The sequence below is a fragment of the Mirounga angustirostris genome, unplaced genomic scaffold (assembly GCF_029215605.1).
Source record: "Mirounga angustirostris isolate CCGP_5_RB_7025 unplaced genomic scaffold, mMirAng1.0.hap1 SCAF_10, whole genome shotgun sequence".
Lineage (NCBI taxonomy): Eukaryota > Metazoa > Chordata > Mammalia > Carnivora > Phocidae > Mirounga > Mirounga angustirostris.
This window is the reverse complement of record NW_026991718.1, coordinates 126,165,498-126,188,231: the sequence shown is the minus strand read 5'-3', so window position 1 is coordinate 126,188,231 and position 22,734 is coordinate 126,165,498. Positions and strand designations below refer to the sequence as shown.

Below are 22,734 nucleotides of genomic sequence, written 5' to 3'. Positions count from 1 at the left end.
TCCAGGCATCTCGTGTTCCAAAATTGCAGGAGACAGGGGTATGGCCAGAGCAGTTGAGAAGAAGCTCTTCTCCTCAGTGGAGGAAAACCTTTCCCAGATGCCCCAAAGAGACTTCCCCTTTCATCTCATTGACCAGTGGGTCACACGGCCACTTTCAGCCAACACGCCTACCTAAAGAGCAAACAGAATGGAGGGTGTGCTTAAGCCTGTTTGGGCTTTGAGCTTCCTGGCAGCCAAGGTGAAGAGAGCAAGAGACATAAGTTACTCAATATTTATTTTCAAAAAAGGAAGACTGAGCAGTTCTTCTGGGAGACAGAGAGCTTCCTGGAAACCAGCTGAAAAAGAAATTTCTCACATGGGAGCCTGTGGAGAGGAGGATTGAGCAAGCAGTTTGGCAGCGGGAGCAGAAGTGATCTCTAGATCACTACTTCTGGGAAGGACCTAGGGAAATAGGAACTAAGGATCTTTAGGGGCCCTTTTAGACCCTGAAAAATCTACAGTTGGAAAGTGGCCCTGATTTCGATCACCGTTTCTGGGTGCTGTAGGAAATACATGCGCCAGAATAAGAATTGCTGGCGATGATTGAGCCCTATTACATGTCTCCAGTACTAAGGGGAGGTGCTCTTATGATCCCCATTGGACAGCTGAGGAAACGGAGGCACAGGGACTTGGTTTGGAGGCCCAGCCCTGTAACTGACAGATTGCCCTGCCTCAGGCAAGTTTGTCACACTCTCTTGGCCTCCATTTGCCCTTGGTTGTCTAATTTGAGTAATAGTATCTCTTGAAGGTACCTCCTGGTGTCATTCTTTTTTTATTTTTTTAAGATTTTATTTATTTGTGTGTGTGTGTGAGAGAGAGGGAGAGCACAAGCAGGGGGGAGGACAGAGGGAGAAGCAGGCTCCCTGCTGAGCTAGGAGCCCAATGCGGGGCTCGATCCCAGGACACTGGGATCATGACCTGAGCCGAAGGCAGACGCTTAACGACTGAGCCTCCCAGTCATCCCTCTTCTGGTGTCATTCTCAGGATAAAGTGAAAATTGGAGTATGAATGCTCTTTGGAAAAAGTAGAGTGGTTTTCTGTGCAGTCGAAAGGTTTCTTTTTGTTTTTTTGTGTGTTTCTTCAAGTAATCTCTACTCCCAATGTGGGGTTTGAGCTCACAACTCCGAGATCAAGAGTCACATGCTCCACTGACTGAGCCAGCCAGGTGCCCCAGTAGGAAGGTTTTTAAATGCAGTTTGATCCTCAGGGTGACTTGTAAAAATAATGTGTTATCATAGCTAGAAAAAATCCCATGTAACAGTGAAGCTACTTGCAGTGACCTCATGCTCTCTGTAGTTACAGCCTCAGGGGACAGCGTGACTTCGGGTGTAGTTTGTAGTGAACTGGCAGTGGTTGCAGATCCTTAGTTCGGATAATCTTCCTGATAATTACCGATCTTTCCATCTGACCTCTCGCCGGTCTGGTTAGATAGCTGCCATCTAGCTCTTGGAACATGGCTGGCAAGGGACTCGTTGTGGGAGGAGGGGCAGTCTCTCCTTGGCTGCTTTCTGGTCGTGTGCTTGGGCTTGCATCCTGAGTTTGATCTCCAATCGCTGGCTCCTCCCCCTCCCCCCATCCTTCCTAAGCTGCTTGTCCTTTTTAGTCGTGAGACTGGTTTACTTAAAACCAGATAAATTAATCCGTAAATCCACTTTACAGAACGCAAGGAAATGGCAGGATGTTGCAATACGGTGGAAGTGGGTGAACGAGCCAGCCCCCTTTGCGGGGAGGGGTTCTTTGTCCTCAGTTTCCCCATCTGAAAAGTCCGGATAATCGCAGCCCCCCTTCTTGGGTCACTTGAGGATTCCGGAGGGGACGCATGTACAGCACTCAAAACGGTGCTCCTTCATTGGCTCGGAGTAAACGCTCCATGAACGTCGGGAGGAGCAGTGGCAGCAGAGCAGGATTTCATTCTTACTTTTTTTTTAGATGAAAAAGTATCATGCAACTTTAGCTACAGCTCATACCCGGTGTGGGCTGACCCTCCTGCAGAGGGACACTCGGGGAGCAAGCCCCATGGACTTTTGTGTGAAGCTCACAGTAATAAAAAGAAATGCATGTTCTTAGTAAGAAGGAAATAGGGCACACTTGTCTTGCTGGCTCTGGAAATGCTGGTTGCCTACTCACCCATGAGGGGACAGAAGGAAAATAGGAGTGAGGAAACATAAAATTTTTATTAAAAAAAAAAAAAGAGAGACCATAAACAGAAATGGTCATAGGTCCTTCCACCCTTCCTGGGATGCTTTATGCTCCAGGGGGCTGTGGTCTCTCCCCTTTGGAGACCCCTGCTGTAGACCAGTAGTCTCATAAAAAGTCCTTCAGGTTGTCAGGTTACCTTCTAACACGCAGCCCTCCCTTCCCTCCCTGGGTAGTAGAGGTTGGTGGGTAGGAGAGGGGGGCCATCCTGTCTGGGTTCAAATCCCAGCTTGCTCACTGACCAGCTGTGTGACATTGAACTAGTCACTTCCCTGCTCTATGCTTCAGTTTCTATATCTGTAAAATGAGAGTTGTCGTAAGGATGAACTGTATTTGTATAAAATACTTAGAACCGTAGCGGGCGTGTGGTAAGCTTTTGTCATCTTCTCTCCATGTTAATGCTTCAGTTTGAGCGAGTCTACACTGTCCGCAAGTCTCTAGCCCTGGCTGGTGGAAACCTTGGTTCTCAGCCTCTTCCCTGTGCATCTGATCCTCAGCACCACCCCTGACCCAGGTTCAAGGATTCTGGGGAGACTGAGGGCCAGCTGGGCTTCTCAGCAGGGCTAGGGTGGATGGGGCATCTCCCTGTAGTGTCCTTGGCAGTTCAAGTGTATTTGCTAGGTTGTCTTTGGCCAAAGCTGGAGGGAGGGACAGCTTCCCAGGCTGGGTTCACTGCTCTTTGCAGTCCCTAGACGTTGACAGAGGGAGGTCAGGTGTAGGCCTGTGTGATGTCGGGGTTCTGGGCCCTGTAGCCAGGCCAGGTACCAGATTCACATACAAGCAGCTAAAATCCCCCTTTGGAGGCTGGAAGGCAGAGGGGTGGGCATGAGTGAGGTGAGGGGATGAGGCAGGGAGGCAGGCGGCCTCCAGGAGCTGCTGAACGGCTTCTGCCCCAAGCTGGCCCATGGGCTGTGAATAGAGCCTCATCACCCCAAGAGTCACGCTCACCCTGTTGGTGACGATACTGGGGGCCTAGGGGGCTCTTCGTCATGAGACCCCGAGCCGTGGAGCAGCGAGCTCACTCCCTCACTGGTGGCTGTGTGCGGAGTCTGATGCCTGTCTGCAGCATGCAGACATCTGTGCTCTGGTTTCTGTTAACAGGTGCACACGCCTGCCCTAGGCTGCCTAGCCCTTGACCACAAGGAGGCTGGTGTCCCAGGACCCCAAGTGGGCCCCAGGGGGACCTCTGGCATTTTTGGGTGATGAGTGTGCTGTACTCAAGGGACACAGCATGGAGCAGGGGAGACTGCAGTGGGCAGTTAGCAGAAAGCCTGATTTCTGCGTTTCTAGAACCAGTTCCCCTTCTGGGTCTCAGAAATAACTGAGTCAGCATACCTCATCGGATGTGAACTCCTCCTTGGTTCTGGGTGTCACGTGTTTGGGGAAGGAGACTGTGCACACTTCTCCCTCTCTCTTTCTCAAGTTCATTTCTGGGCAGAGACAGCATCACGCATCATTCTCCCTCCTCTGTAATCTGCAGGTCTATCAAACATACCTCCCTGAACCCCTCTTTCGTGTAGTGTCCCTCGGGCCTAAATGTCACAGGCACCCCACTGTCTGCCTATTGACGGGCCTGGTCCTAATCCTGATGTGTGGGTTCAGGCACCTGGTTGGCTGCCGAAAGGAGGGAGGATGGCATAAATGAGGTAGAAGTTGATTTCTCAGCAGGAGAGCAGGCGGGGGGGGGGGCACTCTGCTCCCTGTGGACCCAGGTTCCTGCCAGCTTCTTGCTCCACCGTCTGCTACCGTGTATACCACTGTTCTAGTTGTCTTCCAGCCTGTGACAAGAGGGAAGGGAGGGAGAGGAGAGGAAGCTATTATCTTTCAAGGAAATATTGTAAAAACAGGGCACACGGGCCATACTTTAGTCACATGACCCACATGGATACAAGGGTTGCTGGGAAACGGAGTCTGTGGTTGGCCAGCTGAGTGCCAGCTAACTCCATTCCTGCGACAGGTAGGAGCCTGCGTGGCTGGCATCCGGGGCCCTCCCAGGTGTGTTTCCAGCCCCCTCTCATTTAGCACTTTGAGAGCTCTGTGCCCCACTCTTGGTCCTGCCTGAGCTCCAGACAGACCTGTGCCTCTCCTGACCCCCCCAGCTGGAACGTCACGGAGGTTCAGGGAGCTTCACACCCACGGAGCATCGTGGCCACCCCCGTCACTTAGCATAGATGACCAGGTCGAGTTTGAGAACTGCTTCCGTCTGTGTTCCTATCTGTAGCTAGGGTAAGTGCTCCAAGAATCCTGCCCCGATGGTGTTCACACTGTTTATCACCCGCTCTACAGGCATTTATTGAGCACCTGCTGGGTGCCTGAGAGGGTTACAGGTGCTTGGAAGACGGTGGCAAATGCTGACTAATGCTCGATATCGCTTTCTGTCCTTAAGGGCAGCGTCATTCTAGTGGGGTCCGTGATACCATCACAAGGCAAGACGTAAATGAGGAAGGGATAGGCAAAAACAAAACAAACATGAAAAGCCCCAAACCCCAAGCAAGAACTGAACCAAAATAAAACCGGATGCCAACGCGGGCTGGGTAGATGACTTCCCCTCCCCAAGCCCAGGTTTCTGTCCTAAGAAATGGGCATCTCCATGCGCTCTTCCCGGCATTGTTCTGGTGTGCTCGACAGACAGAAGCCATTGATCAGATTGTTTGGATTTTTCTGGCTGCTGAGAGAGTTCCTGCAGTGGTGTGTTTAGGTTTTGGGGTGCGAGCGAGGCAGTGGTAGGTTCTGTCTCTGGGAAGGAAGCGGATATCCCTGAGTGCTCTCCTGGATTAACCAGCTCATGCCCTGCTCCCCTCGTCACTCTCGCAGGGCTCCAACCTCACGGACATCTGCACCCAGCTCCTCCTACAAGGGACTTTGTTAAAAATCTCCGCGGGCAACATCCAGGAGAGGGCCTTCTTCCTCTTCGACAACCTCCTTGTCTACTGCAAGCGGAAATCCAGGTGAGTTGCTGGGGTGGCTGGGGGCCCGGCTGCCCAGGTGAGCCAGGAGGCAGGAATTCGGTGGGACCTTGACAGCCTCTCACGGTGACACCTTAGGCTTGTCACTTCCCTCTCTGAGCCTCCCTTTTCTCTTCTGAGTTGAGGGGTTGTTTTCTAGATCAGCACCGCCTAATAGAAATATAATGTGAGCCATATGTCTTATTTAAAATTTTCTAGCAGCCACTTTAAAAAAAATAAAAAAGAAATAGGCGAAGTGAATTTAAATAATATATTTTATTTTTTCCAGTATATCTCTAAATATTATTTTAATGTGCACAACCAATGTATAATCAATTTTTGAAAATTATTAAAGAGATATTTTGCATTTTGTTTTGTTTTGTACACTAAGCCTTCAAAATCTGGTGCATATCTTACACTTAACAGCACATCTCGGTTTGTCCTAGCCTCGTTTTAGGTGCTCAGCAGCCCCATGTGGCTTGTGGCTGTTGTATTGGACGGTGTGGTTCTAGATGGTCATAGAAATTTGGGGATTCTTTGTGACACTGACATCTATGATTCTGAGATCCGAAGGTGGGGGATTCAAGGGCAGAGGGCTCTTTCACTATTAAGCTTTTTGAGGGAAAGAGTAGTATCTTTGTCACTTTTGTGTCTTTCCCTGGAGCTTCCTACACTTTGTAGAGTCGAGGAGTGACTGGACGGGTGGTGAGTGGTAGACACATACAGGTGCATGCATGCTTGCGAGTGTGAATGATGGGCTGTGTGGGCAGATGGGAGGAGGGATAGGTGTGTTGGTGGGGGTTGGAGGATGAGTGGATGGTGGATGAAGGGGGGCAGGGAGGATTGTGGATGGATGTGTGAATTGATTTGTGGATGGATGAGTGAGTGGGTGAAGGAGCGAATGGGTGAGTGGTTGGAGGTGTTAGGAGATGGCTGGATGGAGGGATGGACAGAAAATGGGGAATGTGTGGATGTTTGGGTAGATGATGAGCTGGCAGAGGTGTGTTCAGATGAATGGTGAGTTGGGGCCTTCATGTATGATATTTAAATGAATGGGTAGATGGAGGGATGGTCATAAAATGGGAGATTCGTGGATAGATGGTCGGATGGATGGATGGATGGATAGCTGGATGGTTGGTTGATAGTTGTTGGGGTGGTTGGATTCTGGGATGGAGGGTTGGGTAATTGAACGACCAAGTGGGTGGAGGGGTGGTTGGATGGTTGGAGAGGGAGAACTGGGAGACAGAGGGGTAGGGGAATGAGTGACCGGCTGGCTGGCTGGCTGGGTAGCTGGGTGGATAGATTGGTGGACTGAGAGATCCCTGCCTTTCGGTTTTCTGAAGAAGCCCTTTTTGAATCCTCTTTCCTGCTATCTTATTTTAGGGCTGAAACAGTGACTTTCCAGAGGCTTCTTTACTCTTTCATCTAGGAAAAGCTAAGGTTGAGGGGAGGTCTAGACCCTGGGCCCTACCGTCAGCATTGCCTCCACCTTCCTCTGGGCTCTAGGCATGTCACTTACTGTCCCTGAGCCTCTGTCTCCTTGTCTGTTTCTGCTGGCCTCCTAAGGTTGTCGTGAGGAGCCTTTCCACAGGATGAATGATGGCGTTCCTTGCGTGTTCGTGGGCTTCTCTTTCTACTCCAGCCTGACCTCTCCGAGCCTCAGTTTTCTTTTCTGTAGAATGGGGATGATAAACCCCTTCTTACAGTAGGGTTGGTGTAGAGCCAAGCTCCTTACAGTTGAATCCCTGTTCACATTTCTCTGGCTCTGTGACTTTGCCTCTGTTTGCCTCAATTCCCTTATGTGCAAAATCGGGTGAATTATCGTTATGTATCTCAAATAATCATTGTGAAGAGCAGATGTGTTAGGCATGCCCAGTATGTAGTAAAGCTCACAAAATAAGGGTTAGCTGCTATTACTGTTAGTTAACTTACCTCCATCCATGTTGGGTTCCTGTCCACCCACAGGTGCAGCTCCAGGCACAGAGCGGGCACTTCAACCACAGGCCCCTTCCCCGCTGCCCTTCTTCCCAGTTCTGGGTTTGGTCCTTCTGGTTGAAGGCCTTGGCCTCCCTCTTCAACCATCTCCTGGAGCGTGTCTTCTTTATTTGATGTTTTATTGCTGCCCACTCCATTAGGTCTGTCTGTGCCTGTCTCATGTCCCTCAGCGCCCCCCATTAACATCCCCTTTTCCTTCCTCCTTGCTTCCCGCCTGTTCTCAACTGGGCCCATCCTGAGAGTCCTCTGCCCTTCCCTGCCAGCCGCCCTGGGCTGTCTGAAGCAGGCACTTTCCCCAGAACACTGGGGTTTAGAAAACAGAATGTCCCTTTGGGTGCGTGTGACCTGCTCCAGCTTTGGCTGAGTTTGCTCATTCCGCCCTGGTGCAGGCCCTTCCTCCGTCGGCGTGGTCGCACCTGTCAGAGCAGTGGATCCCATGTGGGCCTTCTGGGGCTGACCCTGGGGCTGCCATAAGCTGCCTGCCTCAGTTCTGTGAGTGGGCCAGGCTGGCTGGAGGGAAAGGGTACATCTGTCTCCTGAGAGAACGTGGCTGGCGGCCAGCATTCCTGCCTCTGGATGGGGAACCAGAGGGCCAGGCTCCAAGAGATCCCAGAGGGATTGGGCAGCGGTGGATGGAACTGCCGGCCTGACAGATGTGGTCACAGGAAATGCCTGTCACTGCTAGGTGTCTGCCGATGGTTTTGTCTTTGCCTGGGTCATGCGGGGCACCGCCCGTCCGGGACATGGGTCACGGAAGGTCTCTGACTCAGAGTGTTTCTGGCCTCATTTAAAAGTAGAGGCTCCTTGGATATCAGAAGCGGAAGGAGTGTTCTTTTTTTTTTTAAAGATTTTATTTATTTATTTGAGAGAGAGCGAGCGTGAGGGGGAGAGGGTCAGAGGGAGAAGCAGACTCCTCGCTGAGCAAGGAGCCCGATGCGGGACTCGATCCCGGGACTCCAGGATCACGACCTGAGCCGAAGGCAGTCGCTTAACCAACTGAGCCACCCAGGCGCCCCGGAAGGAGTGTTCTAAGAGCCCCCCTCCCCATTCTTTGGAATGGGAAACTGAGACCCCCAAGAAGAGAAGAACCTGAGAAGAGCTCATCTCTAATACCTCAACTGCTTGTTTGTGTCTTAGAGGTAACACGCAGCGCTTAAGGACACAGAGGCCCTGCCGCTCACTAGCCGTGTGGCCTTGGGCAAGTTACATCAGCTTTTTGTGCCTCTGTTTTCTTGTCTGTTCAATACGGATAAAAGTAGTCCCCATCCGATAGGATTGTTTTTTAGATGAAGTACAATAAAACATGTAAATCGGTTAGAATAAGGCCTGGCACATGGATGGAAAGGAGAATTACCACTCTGTCTTCCTTTGGGGGTCATGCACACAGCTCAGCTCACACTTAAGTTGTGTCTGGAGCAAGACTCTTCATTTTCATCACGACTCCTGCCCCAGACGTTTTCCTCCTCGAGTCTTCCTCATTCTGAGTAAACGGCATGAAGGTTTACCCAGGAACCCAGGCCAGAACCTTAGTTGACCTTGATGCTGACCAGCCTCACCCCAAACCCACTTCTTCAGCAAGTCCTTTCCATTCTGTCCCCAGACTTTTGCCAGAACTTCAGTGTCATTCCAATAAGAATTCTAAGAGGGAGTTTTTATGTACGTATGTGTACATGATGGTAACATTTACCTGGAAGTACAAAAATAGCCTCTACAGTTTTGAAAAAGGACAAAGCTGGGGGCCTCGTACTGCTGGTAGCCAGGCTTACTATTCAGCTGCAGGATTTAAGACACCGTCATATTGTTGCTGAATCAGACAAAGAGTTTAGTGGAATAGAAGAGCGAGTTCAGGAGCAGACCCCCATGGTAGTGTTCCTTTGAATTTCAACAAAAGTGCCAGGGCAGTTCAATAAATGATGCTTGGTTTGTTTGCTATCCGATGGGGGAAAATGAGTCTTGACTATTAGCTCACACAATACACAAAAAATCAACTTCAGATGGATCACAGATTGAAATGTGCCAGGTAAAGCAATCAGGTTTCCAGAGGAAGGCATAAGAGACTATCTTCATGATCTGGCAGTGAGCAAAGATTTCTTAAATAGGACAAAAAGTGTCATTCTAAAGGAAAAATAGATTCATCAGATTACATTAAAATTAAGAACACAAATCAAAAGACACTGTGAAGAGAGTAAAAAGGTTAAGCTATGGACTAGGGATCTTTGCAATCCATATAACTGACAGGGGACTCACATCTGGAATGTATTAAGAAGTCCTATAAGCCAAATTTGGCCCTCTGTCTTTATAAATAAAGATTTATTGGCACACAGCATGCCCATTTGTTTTGGTGTTGTCAGTGGATGCTTTCCTGCAGCAAGGACAGTGGAGTAGTTGACATAGAGACATGAAGCCCCCCAAACTGAAAATGTTTACTATCTATCTGGCCTGTTTCAGAAAACATTTGCCAACTCTTGCTATAAATCATTAAGAAAAAGACAACCCAACAGAAAAGTGCTCAAGGGACAGTTATTTCACAAAAGCCCATGCATGGCCCACAGGACCAGATGGCCAATAGACATGAAAAGGTGCTTGGCCTTGTTACTCATTAGGGAAATACAAGTGAAATGTTTAATGAGCCACTAGTTTGTGCCCAGCAGAATGGCCAACACGGAAATTAGCTACAGAGGATGGGGATCCACCGGAATGTTCTTTACCGGGGCAGGGAGAATTGGTGCAACGACTTTGGAAAACATCCTGGCATTCTCTGGTGAAGCCCACCGTGTACATCCCTTGTAACTCAGCAGTTCAGCCTCTAGGTAGATCACCTGCAGGGACGTGCACGTGTGTTCTTCATAAGACGTGCAGGAACGGTCACAGCAGTACCAAACGGGAAGCAACCTACATGCCCGTTGCCATCATCCTTTGTGAGTCCATGTATGTGAGGTTCCAAAACAGACAGAGTGAAGCCACGGGGTCAAAGGTCAGGATAGTGGTGACCCTTGTGGGGGGACAGGGCAGGGGTGGGGGGAGTGACTGGGAAGGGGGCACGGTGGGGGGCTTTTGGGGTGTTTACAGGGATAATAGAGGTGTGCTCACTCTATAAAAGTTAAACGAGCCCCATCCTTCTTTGGGCATTTTTTTCCTGTATGGATTTTATACTTTAATGAAAAGTTTATAGAAGCTTGTATATGCGCGCACCCATATAGGTACGCGTGGGTTGGCGCGTACAAACCATTGCGCTGCTCATTGGCTTCTCGTTCCCCCTGCTTTCTGTTGGCCCCTCCGCGGTCCCTTCTCTGCAGGCTGCCACGGGGAGTCCTTTATAACCTAGATCAGATCATGTTCTTTCTCTGCTTAGACCCTATGTGGCCCCCATCTCACACTGGCAGGAGGAGCCCATCTTTACTACGGCCCAAAGGACCCCGCAGGATCTGGCCTGTGTGGCCACTCTGACCCCTTGCCCCCCACTCGCCTTCACCCACTCAGCTTCAGCCACCAGCTGGCTGGCTGCTCCTTACAACATGGCATGCGGCCTGTGTCCTCCGCCTGGAATGTTCCTCCCCAGATACCCTCCTAGGTTCCTCCCTCACCATCCCCTAGGTCTTTGCTCCAAAGCCACCTCTTCAATGAGGCCTCCCCTGACCACCTCTCCCTTCCCTGTCCCCGTTAAAATCATGCCCCCTACCCTCCCTAACCATCTCCTTGCTTTATTATTACTATTTTTACAAACCTTCAGTATTTTATTTTAATTAAAAGCATATACATTGCATTCATTAAACATTCTTTTCATCTAGAGCCAAGGTCTCTTCTTTGAGGATAAGTTCACTCTTAACGCAAAAGCAACTCACCTTTATCAAGTCTTTCCAAAACAGTCAACTTAACGTTCAGGGAGACAACTCTCTTTCCACATTTATATGTTCTCACGTATATAATATGTAGTTTGCCCAATTACAATGACAGGTGCACATCAGGCAAAGAGATTTGGGAACATCACCCACCTGGCAGAGCAGAGGGGCCTGCGTGTACCACACGGTGGCCTTCGAGCCCTGAGACTTCATTCTCTGCTTTATTTTAACCACATATTTAGCGCTCCTGACATAACTTGTCTTTGACTTTTCTGCTTAGCCTCTGTCTCTGTGCCCCCTCCCCCCTCATATTGGAGGATGAGTTCTCAGAGACTTTGTTTTGTTCACTGCTGCAGCCCCAGCACCTAGTGGAGTGCCTGGCACTCAGAAGGTGTTCTCTAAAGTGCTTGCCGAATGCATGGATGAGTGACTCCCCTTGGTCCCAACTTGGCATCCTCTCCATAGGAAGCACTGGTCAGATGTTTGTTGAGTGACTGAGTGAGTGGCAGATTGACCTGAGTGAGGGAATGAATGGTGGGCAGGTGGACATGGATGGTTGGGTGGACTGCCTACTCCAGGCACCCTTCTTCTCTGGTCAGATTTTCAGGAAGTACCCTTCTTTTTAGACACTCTGAGAGCCCCTCCCCACTTTTTAGCCAAGAGGAATGAGTTTCTATTGCTTTCGGTTAGTTTCTCATCAATGTAAACTGGTTAGCTGTAGCTCTGTGTGGTCAGCAAGGCGACTAGCCTAATTTCCAGATGGAGGAACTGCGTCTGGAATGGAGAAGTGACTTGTTCAAGTCACCCAGCCACCAGCCAAAACCCCATGCTCCTGAGCCCGGTGCAGTGCTCCTGCCATCTCGGACACCCTTCCAGATTACCGCTCTGCTTCCCTTTGCTCTTTTGAGCCCCCGTTAGGTGAGACATAGGGGTTGCTGACTTCCCGCTGTCTTTCAGGGTCACTGGGAGCAAGAAATCCACCAAGAGGACCAAGTCCATCAATGGCTCCCTCTACATCTTCAGGGGTCGAATCAACACTGAAGTCATGGAGGTGGAGAATGTGGAAGATGGGACAGGTAGACCCTAACCCCAAGGCCCACCTCAACCCCAGCCCCACTTGCTCTGTGGCTCTGTTCAGTCTTTTTTTTTTTTAGAGGTGGGGAGGGACAGAGGGAGAGGGAGAGAGAGAATCTTAAGGATGCCGCCGCGCTGGGCATGGAGCCCGTTGTGGGGCTTGATCTCACGACCCTGAAATCATAACCTGAGCCGAAATCTAGAGTCCGATGTTTAACTGACTGAGCCACCTAGGTGTCCCTCAGTTTTTTCTTTTATTTGAAATGTGACCTACCTAAGAAAAGTGTCTAAAACATAAGCACATTGCGTTAACACCTGGGTAGTCACCATTCAAGTTAATAAGTAAAATGCTGTGTGTACCCCCAAAGGTCCTCACACACTCCTCCTTGGTCACAGCAGCACCTCCCGCATCTCAGAAGTAACTGTCCAAATTTTGTGATGATCATTTCCTTGCTTTTTTAAAAACATTTTTATCTCCTAAGTATGCATTAGTAAACATTTTAATGAAAATTTGTTTCAGAACTTTCTTTAAAATGTTATGTCTTTATATGCAGATTAAGTGGCTTTAAATATATACACGTAGTTATATAGATATAGTCTTACATACTTATTGAAGTGTCATAAAATACTGTATATTCTTTTGCATCTCGCTTTGTGTTTCTGCATGTAGCTTTCTGCATGGTGTTGGTTCCCACTGTAAAACTCTTATTCGTGCCTTTGGTGATAGACATTTGGGTCATTTCTGCTGTTTGCTATTATGAACAGTGAGGCCGTGAGCAGTCTTGTGTGAACCTCTTTGTGTATGTGCCCTTGAGCTTGGCGAGGGGCAGGAGTTCCTAACTGGTTTTGAGACACGGACTCCTTTGGCAGTGTCACGAAACCTGTGGACCCCTCCTCGGATTTAGGGTATGGGCAGCATCAGCTTCCCTGGAGACTGACAGCCTGTTTTCAGAGGTTGGCCAGTCCCCATCCCAGCCAGCAGTGCGTAAGGGCCCCGGACTTGGCATTGCTGGGCTTGCACTAGGTTTTAAGTGGCCCCAGTGCCCAGATGAGATGGGCAGGGAGGCTGGGACATATTCGCAGGCTCCGGGACTCCTGCATTTGTGCCCAGACTGTGGGGTCTTGAAGCTGCTGTAATTGATGGGTGTGGGGGGAGTCTTCGTTTGCAGATCCTCTGTTCTTTGCAGAGAATAGAGAGGAGAGGGAGTGAGCATTTGAAGGGTTGCAAGTTCAGCTCTCAGACCCTCATCCTGTTGATGCCCCTGCCGCCCTGTCTTTCTGGAGCGAGACGTGCTGGTCCCGTGACCTTACTTTCAAGCGTGTAGTGGGGAATGTTCAGAGTTGTGTGGCTGAGCCCGGACTGACCCACCTTGGCCTTCTTCCCCCGCCAGCGGATTATCACAGCAACGGCTACACTGTCACCAACGGCTGGAAGATCCACAACACCGCCAAAAACAAGTGGTTCGTCTGCATGGCCAAGACAGCCGAGGAGAAGCAAAAGTGGCTGGACGCCATCATCCGCGAGCGGGAACAGCGTGAGAGTGAGTGCGCCCTCTCCTGGGCCTCCGAAGAGCGGTGGCTCTGGGGGGCTTTCCCGGGATCCTGGGGTGTGTATGGCTTCCCCTAGGCTGGTCACTTCTTCGGAGTGAGGACTATGTCCAGGGAAGGGGCCTAGGGCCCTTTCCAGAGAGGTTGGAGCTACAAGACGCAGGTATTTGAGGGGGCAGAGAGCTCTGGGACCGTGTTATAACTTGGTGGTACTTTGGATCACCTGAGGGCATCTGTTAGAGCCCACTCGACAGATGGTGACACTGAGGCCCAGTGGAAGGGACTTGCCCAAGGGTCAAGGGTCACATGGTTGGTCACCCTGGGATTCGTGGTACCCTTCACCCTTGAGGGCTCGTAGCCAAAACGTTCCCTCCATGCCTCTGACTCCCCCATGGTACTGTTACCTTCAACTGGGGTTCTTTGTGCTTGAGACTCAGAGTCTGCATCTGGGAGGAGGATCCTTGGGGGGCTGCTCATTAACTGTGGTCACAGATCTCTCTGGGCCCAGGCTCCCCGGAGGCAGCTTGCATAATGCCTTGTGGGGCTGGGTGTGGTAGTTGGGTGGGGTTGGGACGTGGCTCTGGGTTGTTGTGTAGAGAAAAGGGAGCTGTGCTGTGTCTAGGGGCAAGTTCCTTTAGCTTTCAGACCTCAGTGATGCCGTCTGATGAGTGGGGATACAGGGTCCTGCTGCACAGGGTTGTAATAGTGCTAAATGCAGTATGGATTTGACCATACTTGGAAATTTGACACGTGATCCTAAAAACCCTACCCCCCCCCACCTTTGCAAAGGAGGAAACTGAGGTACAGTTTTCTCTGTATCTGCAGCCTTCCACTTGGGTGTGTCATAGACCTCTCACACTTGCCATGTCCAATCAGAACTCCTAATTTCCATCCTGTCTTCCGCCCCAAACCTGGAGGTTCCCCATCTCAGTACGTGGTTCCTCCCTTCGCCTGGGGCCTCAGATTCAAACTCTTGGTGCCATCCCTGGTTTCTGCCCACTCCCCAAATTCAGTGTATGGAGTCCCTTTACTTCTGCCAGATCCGCCCACTTCCCTTTCCTCCCTACCTTTACCCATGTGCAAGTCACCACCATCTCCCAGGACTATGGGCAGAAGCTAGATTTTAAGTTTTCAGGTGATATTTCTTGATTTTAAGTTTTGTATCAAAATTTCTTCAAATGGCTTTAGGCCAAACAAACTACTGAAGCTGGCCCCTGGTTGGCAAGCTTGTGAGCCCTGAAACTGGTCAGGACTGGCGGTGGGGCTCAGGAGTGTGGACTGGCCTGGGTGTGGCTGATCAGTGTCTTTGTGGTTAGAATGGAGGGCTGTGGTCTATGCAGGGTATATGCGATCACGAGTAGGGTGTGGCCTCAGTGGGCCTCAGCCGTTAGAATTGGGTGTTGTCCAAACCTTGACTTCAGGGCTGGGTTTACAGGGGTGGTGCATGCTGTGATCAGGAGCACAGATCTGGGGCCAAACTTTCTGGGTCGAAATCCTGGTTCCACCACTTCTAGTTGGGTAACCTTAGACAGCTTCATTTCTCTGGGCTTCCGTTTCTTGGGATAATTTTGCCTTACAGGTTTCTTGAGGATTAAGTGGCGTATAGTAGGCACTTCCAGCATTTTCTATTGTTATTTGTCATTGCTGTTGTCAGGAGTGGACAGGGTCCAAGTAGAAAATGTGGGGCAGGGATCTGGTCAGGGTTCTGTGCCAATTGTCTAGAGAAACAGGCAGATTTTTCTCCCTGGCTGGGAGGAAGAACTCAGTAGGCTTCCTGATAACCTCTGAATTTGGAAACCCATGCGCAGGTTGAAGGGTTGAATGAGCTTGACTGCTTATTACCCTGGGACTTAACCTCTCTGGGCCTCAGCTTTGCCTTCTGTAAAATGGGGGCGATCAGCCTCCCTCCCCTACAGGGTTGTGCAGGAAGTCACTGGCAGGTGCCCGAAGCAGTGACTGACATGCAGGGAGTGCTCTATAGATGACCGCGGTGGGGGCACTTGGGTGGGCAGCTGGGCGGTGGGCTTCCAGGAGCCGCAGGCCTGCCCCCCTCTGCTCCCTGAGTGCTGACTGTGCCCCCTCCGTAGGCCTGAAGCTGGGCATGGAGCGGGACGCCTACGTCATGATTGCGGAGAAGGGGGAGAAGCTTTACCACATGATGATGAACAAGAAGGTGAACCTGATCAAGGACCGCCGGAGAAAACTGAGCACTGTCCCCAAGTGCTTCCTCGGCAAGTGAGTGGCCCCACCCAGGCCTCCGAGGGGTTCCTGCACTGGTCCCAGGCAGCGGGTGGGCCAGACTGTTCCCACCTGGCTCTTCCCCAGGAGCCCTGCAGGGCAGAGCCGCTAAAGCACCCCGAATCCTCATTTAACAGACCTCAGAGGTCAAGAAGGATAATGGGGTCCCCATGTCAGGTCTTTCAAATGTTTCCTACCACAACTCACTGCAGAATGTAAATTTTATGTTGTAACCTGGCGCACACATCCACGTAACATGACTGAAGCCAGTTTCACAGAACTTACTGTGCTGGGCACGCTCTGAAAGTATCTGTCTTTTCTGTTCTATTTCTTTGCTGTTCTGCCTTGTCCTTTGTATGTTATTCATTTCTCCATTTGTTTTAAAAAATAACGCGAAGCGAGACCATGGCATTGATTTCACAAACTACTAATGGGTTGCCCACCATGGATTGAGAGACACTGCCCTCACACTCAAAACAGAAGCCACTGTAGATAGTTCAAGCAAAGAGGTTCAAGCACAGAGAGTTGCCAGAAGCGCCGAAGAGCAGACGGGGGCCTTCGCGTCAGTCTGCGCGGGCTGCCGTCCGCACACGCCACAGGCCGAGCAGCTCAAATAGAGACTTACCGTCTCGCAGTCCTAGAGGCTAGAGCTCGGAGCCCAAGGTGTGGGCAGCCTTGGCATCCCGTGAGGCCTCCCTGCCTGGGTTACGCATGCAGGAGAAGGGCAGGCTCCTGGCAGCTTTCAGGATTTGAGGGCCTCCAATGTCTCTGTTTGGGAAATACATTCCTTCCCAATAATAAAACATTTTACCCCCTGCCCCCATTTTATAACCAAGGATCAAGGGGGTCAGAGCACAGGTGTATCTTAAGCCCAGATTTACATCTCCTTCACCTGGTGGGGGCGGCAGATACACAGTCCCACTAAAATTGCCAGGCTGTGTGCCGCCCTGCTGTGCGCTCGACTTGGTGGTCGACACGGAGGGTGCCAACCTCACGGAGCTTGTGGTTCAGCAGGGGAGAGAAATTTGCCTGGGAGGCAGGGACTTTATTTAGAATGTATTGACTTATAACCCTTCCCCTTCCCAAAAGCTTTTGAAGAGGCCCTGGATACAACCCTCTGTGTTATGATCTCGCCCCAGACCAGGGGAGAGGTGATTTGGACAAAGGGGTCACAGTAAAGATGGGGGCAGTGGTTGCATTCTGGATCATTTTGAAAGTGACCGCATTTGCTGGTCGGGTGAGAAAAAAGGGAGTTGAGGATTGTGAGCCCCTAGAAGGCTGTAGTTGCCGCTTGCTGAGAAGGGGAAGGAGATGGGTGGAGGAGCAGATTTCAGGGCAGGAGTAGAGCTTGGAGGCTCCTTTTGGACAGGTGCCCTTGAGGTTCTTAGACACCCGGATAGAGATGTTGACTCGTTAGCTGGATGTAGATCTTAACTTGGGGAGAAAAGACTGGGTTGAAGGAGTAAATGCAGGGCATGTGGGCATTTTTATTTATTTATTTTTTAAGATTTTACTCATTTATTTGAGAGACAGACAGCATGAGCTGGGGGGAGGGGTGGAGGCAGAGGGAGAAGCAGGCTCCCTGCAGAGTGGGGGAGCCTGGCGCGGGCCTTGATCCTAGGACCTCAAGATCATGACCTGAGCCAAAGGCAAATGCTTAACCGACTGAGCCACCCAGGTGCCATCAAAACATTTTGATGGTTTTTAAAGCCATGGGACTGAACTCTGCAAGGGGACACACAGGGAGAGTTGAGGCAGGTACTGGGCCTTGGGGCCGCCAGCGTCTGGAGGAAGGAGCCTAAGAGGGGGCGGGCAGAGAGGTAGGAGGCACTCAGGGCACGTGTGGCATCCTGGAAGCCAGGTGAAGAAGATGCAGAGATGCAGTGCAGTGGCAGCTAGGTTTGGATGCGCTAAGGTCGAAATGCCCGGGGACATTCAAGTGCCAGTGTTGGACAGGCCTTTGGAGACCAAGTGTGGAGCTGGGGCAGAGCTCATTGGTCACGGCCTGAGGCTTTTGGTGGAACGGGCAGCAGGCAGGAGATTTTGGGGGGTGGTTGGTCTCCTGAGGGGTGGCCGAGGGCTGCCCTGGACAGGCTGCCCTGTTGCCCCCAGGAATCAGCAACCCCAGACGTGAGCTCCCTGGGAAGGTGTGTGGAGAGAAGAGTCTGGGCCCCAGACCTCTGGGAATTGGGCAAGGGGCAGCTTGGCTCCTTTCCATCAGCTGGTCTTTAATCCCTGGGCAGAAAGGAGATTTTTCTCTCGGGAAGGACTTGCTTCCGGCCCCCCAGGTCAGACGACCTCTCTACCTCCTGCCAAGCCCCTTGGGGAGCTCAGTCCAGCCGGATGGGATAACCTGCCTGTGATTAGAGCTTCAGCGGAGTGTTCTGTCTCCTCAGGAAGGATTAGGGAGATTTCTTTTACCGCCCGTTTGAAACAGGGCCAGGATTGAAGCTTGTTTTACAATCACCGGGACCTTAAGGACCAGACTTCCTGCAGAAGATTGTTCTAATAAAGCTCTTCTCCCCGCATAGCTCTGCTCTGTGCTCAGCCCCAGGGCTCGAGACCTTCCTCCTTCCCCGCTAGGGCTCAGCTTCCAAGTCTCCTGCAGGAGCATCCTTGGTCCCTTTGGGTGGAAGGAACCTATAGCCACCAAGACATACTTACCAACCCTTTCTCTGCTCCAGGCACTGGCAGATGGCTGTGCCTTTTAACCCACATACAACACTGTGAGGCAGGTCACTGCCATTATCCCCATTTTAAGGGTAAGAGAATTGAGGCACAGAGAGAGAAGAGGTCCTGTACAAGGTCACAGAGCCACAAGTGGGGGGCTGGGATTTGGATCCAGGACTCTCTCCCACCACACTCTGCTGCATGTATCCATTTATATCTTTGTTCAGCACATTTCATTTTTCCTTGGTAGTTCCTTTCTCCACATCCATCTGCACTGCTACAGGGGGAATCTATGAATACAGAATGTGTCTGATTTATCTTTATAACTTTTGAGGGTTGGGCTTTGAGTCAGACTTGGATGCAAGCCCTGGTTCCCCCACCTTCTAGCTCTGTGATTGTGGGCAAGTTTCTTAACCTCTCTGAACTTCAGTAAATGACCAGTTAATAAGAAATAATAAAATATGCCTCACAGGATTGTCAAAGGCTTCAGTGAGAAAATGCATGTGACGTGCTGAGCCCAGTGCTGGCCAGAGTGACAGAAATGTGGAGTAGCCTGTTTCTGCTGTGCTCAGAGAACTCGCAAAGAAAATCAAGGAATAAAATCTGGATATTTGTGTGGAGGCATCATGGGAGAAACAGGGCATTGGGCAGACAGAATCGACTCATTCATGCATCCGTGTCGTTCATTCAGTGTTTACTGAGCCCTTACTGTGCCAGCAGGAACAGGACAGATGAACCCCTATCCTCGTGGAGAGAACTGTCCAGTGGGGAGCCAGAAAATAGACAGGTAGAAAAACATCAGCACAGAGGGGATTTCAGCCAATCGACGGATACTGCAAGAAGTGAGTTAGGTTGATATTAAGGAGGTGAGGAAATGGGGTGATGTTTCAGCCCGGGTGGTCAGGAAGAGCCTCGCAGGGGAGGAGACGTTTTAACCAAGCTCTAGACGATAAGCAAGAGCCAGTCATGAGACGATCCGGGGGAACAGCATTCCTGGCAGAGGGAACAGCAGGTGTGAGAGCCCCATGGCTGGAATGAGCCTTGAGTAAGTAATTAAGGAACAGCCAGGCCAGTGTGGCTAGAGCGAGGGAGTGGCCAAGGAGTGGGAGATGAGGCTGCAGGTGTTGGCAGGGGCCATATTGGGCAGGTGAGGGGGATCGGGGGCTCAGGTTTTATTCTGGGTGCTCTGGGAAGCCATTCTGAGTCTTAAGCAGGAGAGTGGGATGAGGATGAGCTCATCACACCGGCTCTCGATGGAGGAACTGTCAGAGCTATAGAACTCAGGGGACAAGTGTAATGGTGTGACTGGCCCGGGCGGTCAGGGAAGACTTCCTGGAAGGAGAATGCCTTTGGTTTCCCCCTTGCTGCCAGAGGTTAGATGTCATTCACTGCCTGCTGTTGTAGAAGCTCTGAGGTGGAAGGGGCCTCATTGTCTCACCCACCTGCGTGCCCAGGTGCCGGGTATCTGTGGGTAAGAGCCGATCAGTCGTGGTTTGTCAGACATTGCTGCGAAAGCTTCTACAGGAATTCTTCAGGAAGCAACTTCAGGCAGTGGAGTTACAGGGATGAATATAAAACCTCCAGTCCTACCCTCATGGAGGAGGCAGGTGAGAACAAGGGGACTGCCGTACTGGCTGGTGAGTGGTGCACTGGGCCTCTGCTCAGGGGACTGTCCCAGGGAGATGGCAAAGACACACCTGTGTGTCCCCAGTGCCTAGCATTGGGCTTGACACGCGGTAGTGATTCTGGGGGTCAGGAAGGAAGGAGGGCTGAAGCCGGGCGCATGTGAACTCAACTAGTGCCCCATTGCCTGAATCCCAGACTTCCTCCCCACCAGCCTCGCCTGACCTTCTCTCTGTGTCCCCAGCTCAGAGCTCCGAGTTACAGCTCTCTGAAAGGCTGGATCTTGCCGCTCTTTGTACCCAAGGCTGGCAGATTGCTGGTCTCCTTGCCTTACTTCTCACTCAGGGCCTTTGTATGTGCTGATCCCCCTGCCTAGAATGCCCTTCCTTGCCCCTCAGTGGAGGCAAACGGTGCCCCACTGACCTAGTGCAGTTCACGTGTGTGTTTTATGTGGGCCACATGGTGCTTTCAGGAAATTTTGGATTATATATCAACATGTAACAGTTGGGAGATTTCCCAGGAAATGCCGAATTTCCGGCTTCTCTTGGAAAGTAAGATGCTTTGGTCTTCCCATGTGGCCGCCGTCAGCTGTACGGAGGGGTGGCTCGCGTCTTCAGGAGCTGCAAGTCCTGGCTGGTTCCACAGAGCCTCAACCCGGCCCTGCCTCCTCCTCCTTTTTTTTGAGAGAGAGAGAGCGAGCGAGCACCAGCAAATGCGGGGGAGGAGCAGAGGGAGAGGGAGAGAGAATCTTAAGCAGGTTCCATGCCTAGCACAGATCCCGACACGGGGTTCGATCTCACAACCCTGAGATCATGACCTGAGCCCAAATCAAGAGTCGGACGCTTCACCGACTGAGCCACTCTGGCACCTCCAGCCTGGCCCCTTGTGTTCATTTACAAGAGCTCGAGGTCCCTGCGTTAGAGATGAATTTTATCTGTTTTTGCACACTGGGTTCCAGTTTGAGAGTTGATACGATGTGAAGGTTTACCTGCTGCTGAATTCAGAAGGCCCCAGAGTGAAGTACTTGTCAGAACAACCATACTGAGGCCCAGAGGGGCACAGCGTCTTGTCCAAATTTGCCCAGCGAGCTATGAACCTTCCTTGTTGCTCTAAAAGGGGTAAGACCCAGCTTGGGGCAGAAACCTGGGTCACAGTTGCTCTTCTCCGGGCTGCCTTCCTCTGCCCTAGCAGAAGACACTGGGTCACTGCCTGCCCCCCGTCTGGCCACAGGGCTGCTGGTCGGTGCCAGAGGCGGCCCCTGATGGGACAGCTGGTGGGCAGCCGGGTGCCGAGTCTCCAGCTTCCGAGAGTGGGCGCTCAACATCTGTTCGCCTCCCTCAGCTGCTGGCAACTTTCTCCTGTCTCTGATTTTTGGGACTTGAAAATAAAACTGGGGGTGGAGGACCTAGAACAATCTCTTCCCCCCACCTGGGGCTCCCGCCCCACAAAATAGATCCATTTCTTCTGTGTTCCCCCCCACCCCACCCTTGGCCTGCATCCGGGGCTCTCTGAATGCCTCAGCATGCACCACTACCTACACACAGGCAGGCTTTGCTCAGCCAAACACTGGGAAGCTAAAAATAGTCCTGCCCCCTCTGGCCCTGTAATTGGAGGCGGGACAGCTGGTTTCGATAAGCGGGAGAGCTCTGTGCTCTGGCCCGCTGCCGCCTGCTTTCATTGAACACAGATTGCCTCGGTGGCAACAGCCCCATTGCCAGCTCTCCCTTTTCCTGCTGGCTTGGAGTGGGTTGCGCTCTGCGCTGAGCCTGGGGGCGCCTCCAAGAGCAGGGACCTGGGGTCTGGCTGAGCCTCTACCCCACTGGCTGGTCACGTTGGATCTGCCTGATTTCCTCGGGCTCGTGAGCCCTTCTTTCTCCCGGAGACCTTCCTGCCGACCCTAGAACATTCCTTCTTGTTTGATGGTTCATTCCTTCAGGTGTTCAAGAAATGATTATTGAGGCCTACTGTGCTTTAGACCCTCCTCCAGGTGCCGGGGGTGGGGCTGTGAAGAAGGTTGACAAAAATCCCTGTCAGTGCAGAGAGGACTTTCTGGTGGGGCAGATGGCTGATAAACACATATATAAATCTGTAGCAGTACAGTTCCAGACAAGGATAAGTGCTCAAAAGGAAGCAAAACCGAGAGATGTGAGGATTGTGTGGAGCTGCCTTTGGTGAGAAGGGAGGATTTAACATGAGGAGCTAGGGGAGAGCGTTTCCAGGCAGAGGGAACAGCAATGCAAAGGCCCCAAGGTAGGTAGCAGTCTGATCTTTTTCAAGAAGCAGAAGATGGTGGGTGTGGCTGAAACATAAGAAGTGAAAGGTATAGGAGATGAGATCCGTGAGGACGGTGGTTCATGTGGGGCATTGTCATCATGGGCAGAGTTTGGATCTTTTTCTGAGGGCAAGGGGGAAGCCCTCTAGAGAGTTTGACTAGGAGAATGACATGATCTGATCACCATGAGCTCTCTTGACTCTCCACAGTCATCTTTCTGGGCTCTTATTTCTTCCTGCCTGCTTGTTTCTTTGTTCCTTCTGCTCATCCATCCATGTTGCCATCCATCATCTGT

At 51.3% G+C, this 22,734-nt stretch overlaps 1 protein-coding gene across 3 annotated transcripts in view; it reads left to right on the top strand.

The window, feature by feature from the left end:
- The window catches only part of PREX1 (phosphatidylinositol-3,4,5-trisphosphate dependent Rac exchange factor 1), a 178,382-nt gene that overhangs the window by 100,622 nt on the left and 55,026 nt on the right, over window positions 1–22,734 (top strand). For all 3 annotated transcript variants that reach the window (XM_064573328.1, XM_045885915.3, XM_064573329.1), the window contains 4 exons: window positions 5,050–5,183; window positions 11,972–12,090; window positions 13,480–13,629; window positions 15,724–15,871. In XM_064573328.1, coding sequence (XP_064429398.1) covers window positions 5,050–5,183; window positions 11,972–12,090; window positions 13,480–13,629; window positions 15,724–15,871 — 551 coding nt within the window. The remainder of the gene's footprint in view (window positions 1–5,049; window positions 5,184–11,971; window positions 12,091–13,479; window positions 13,630–15,723; window positions 15,872–22,734) is intronic.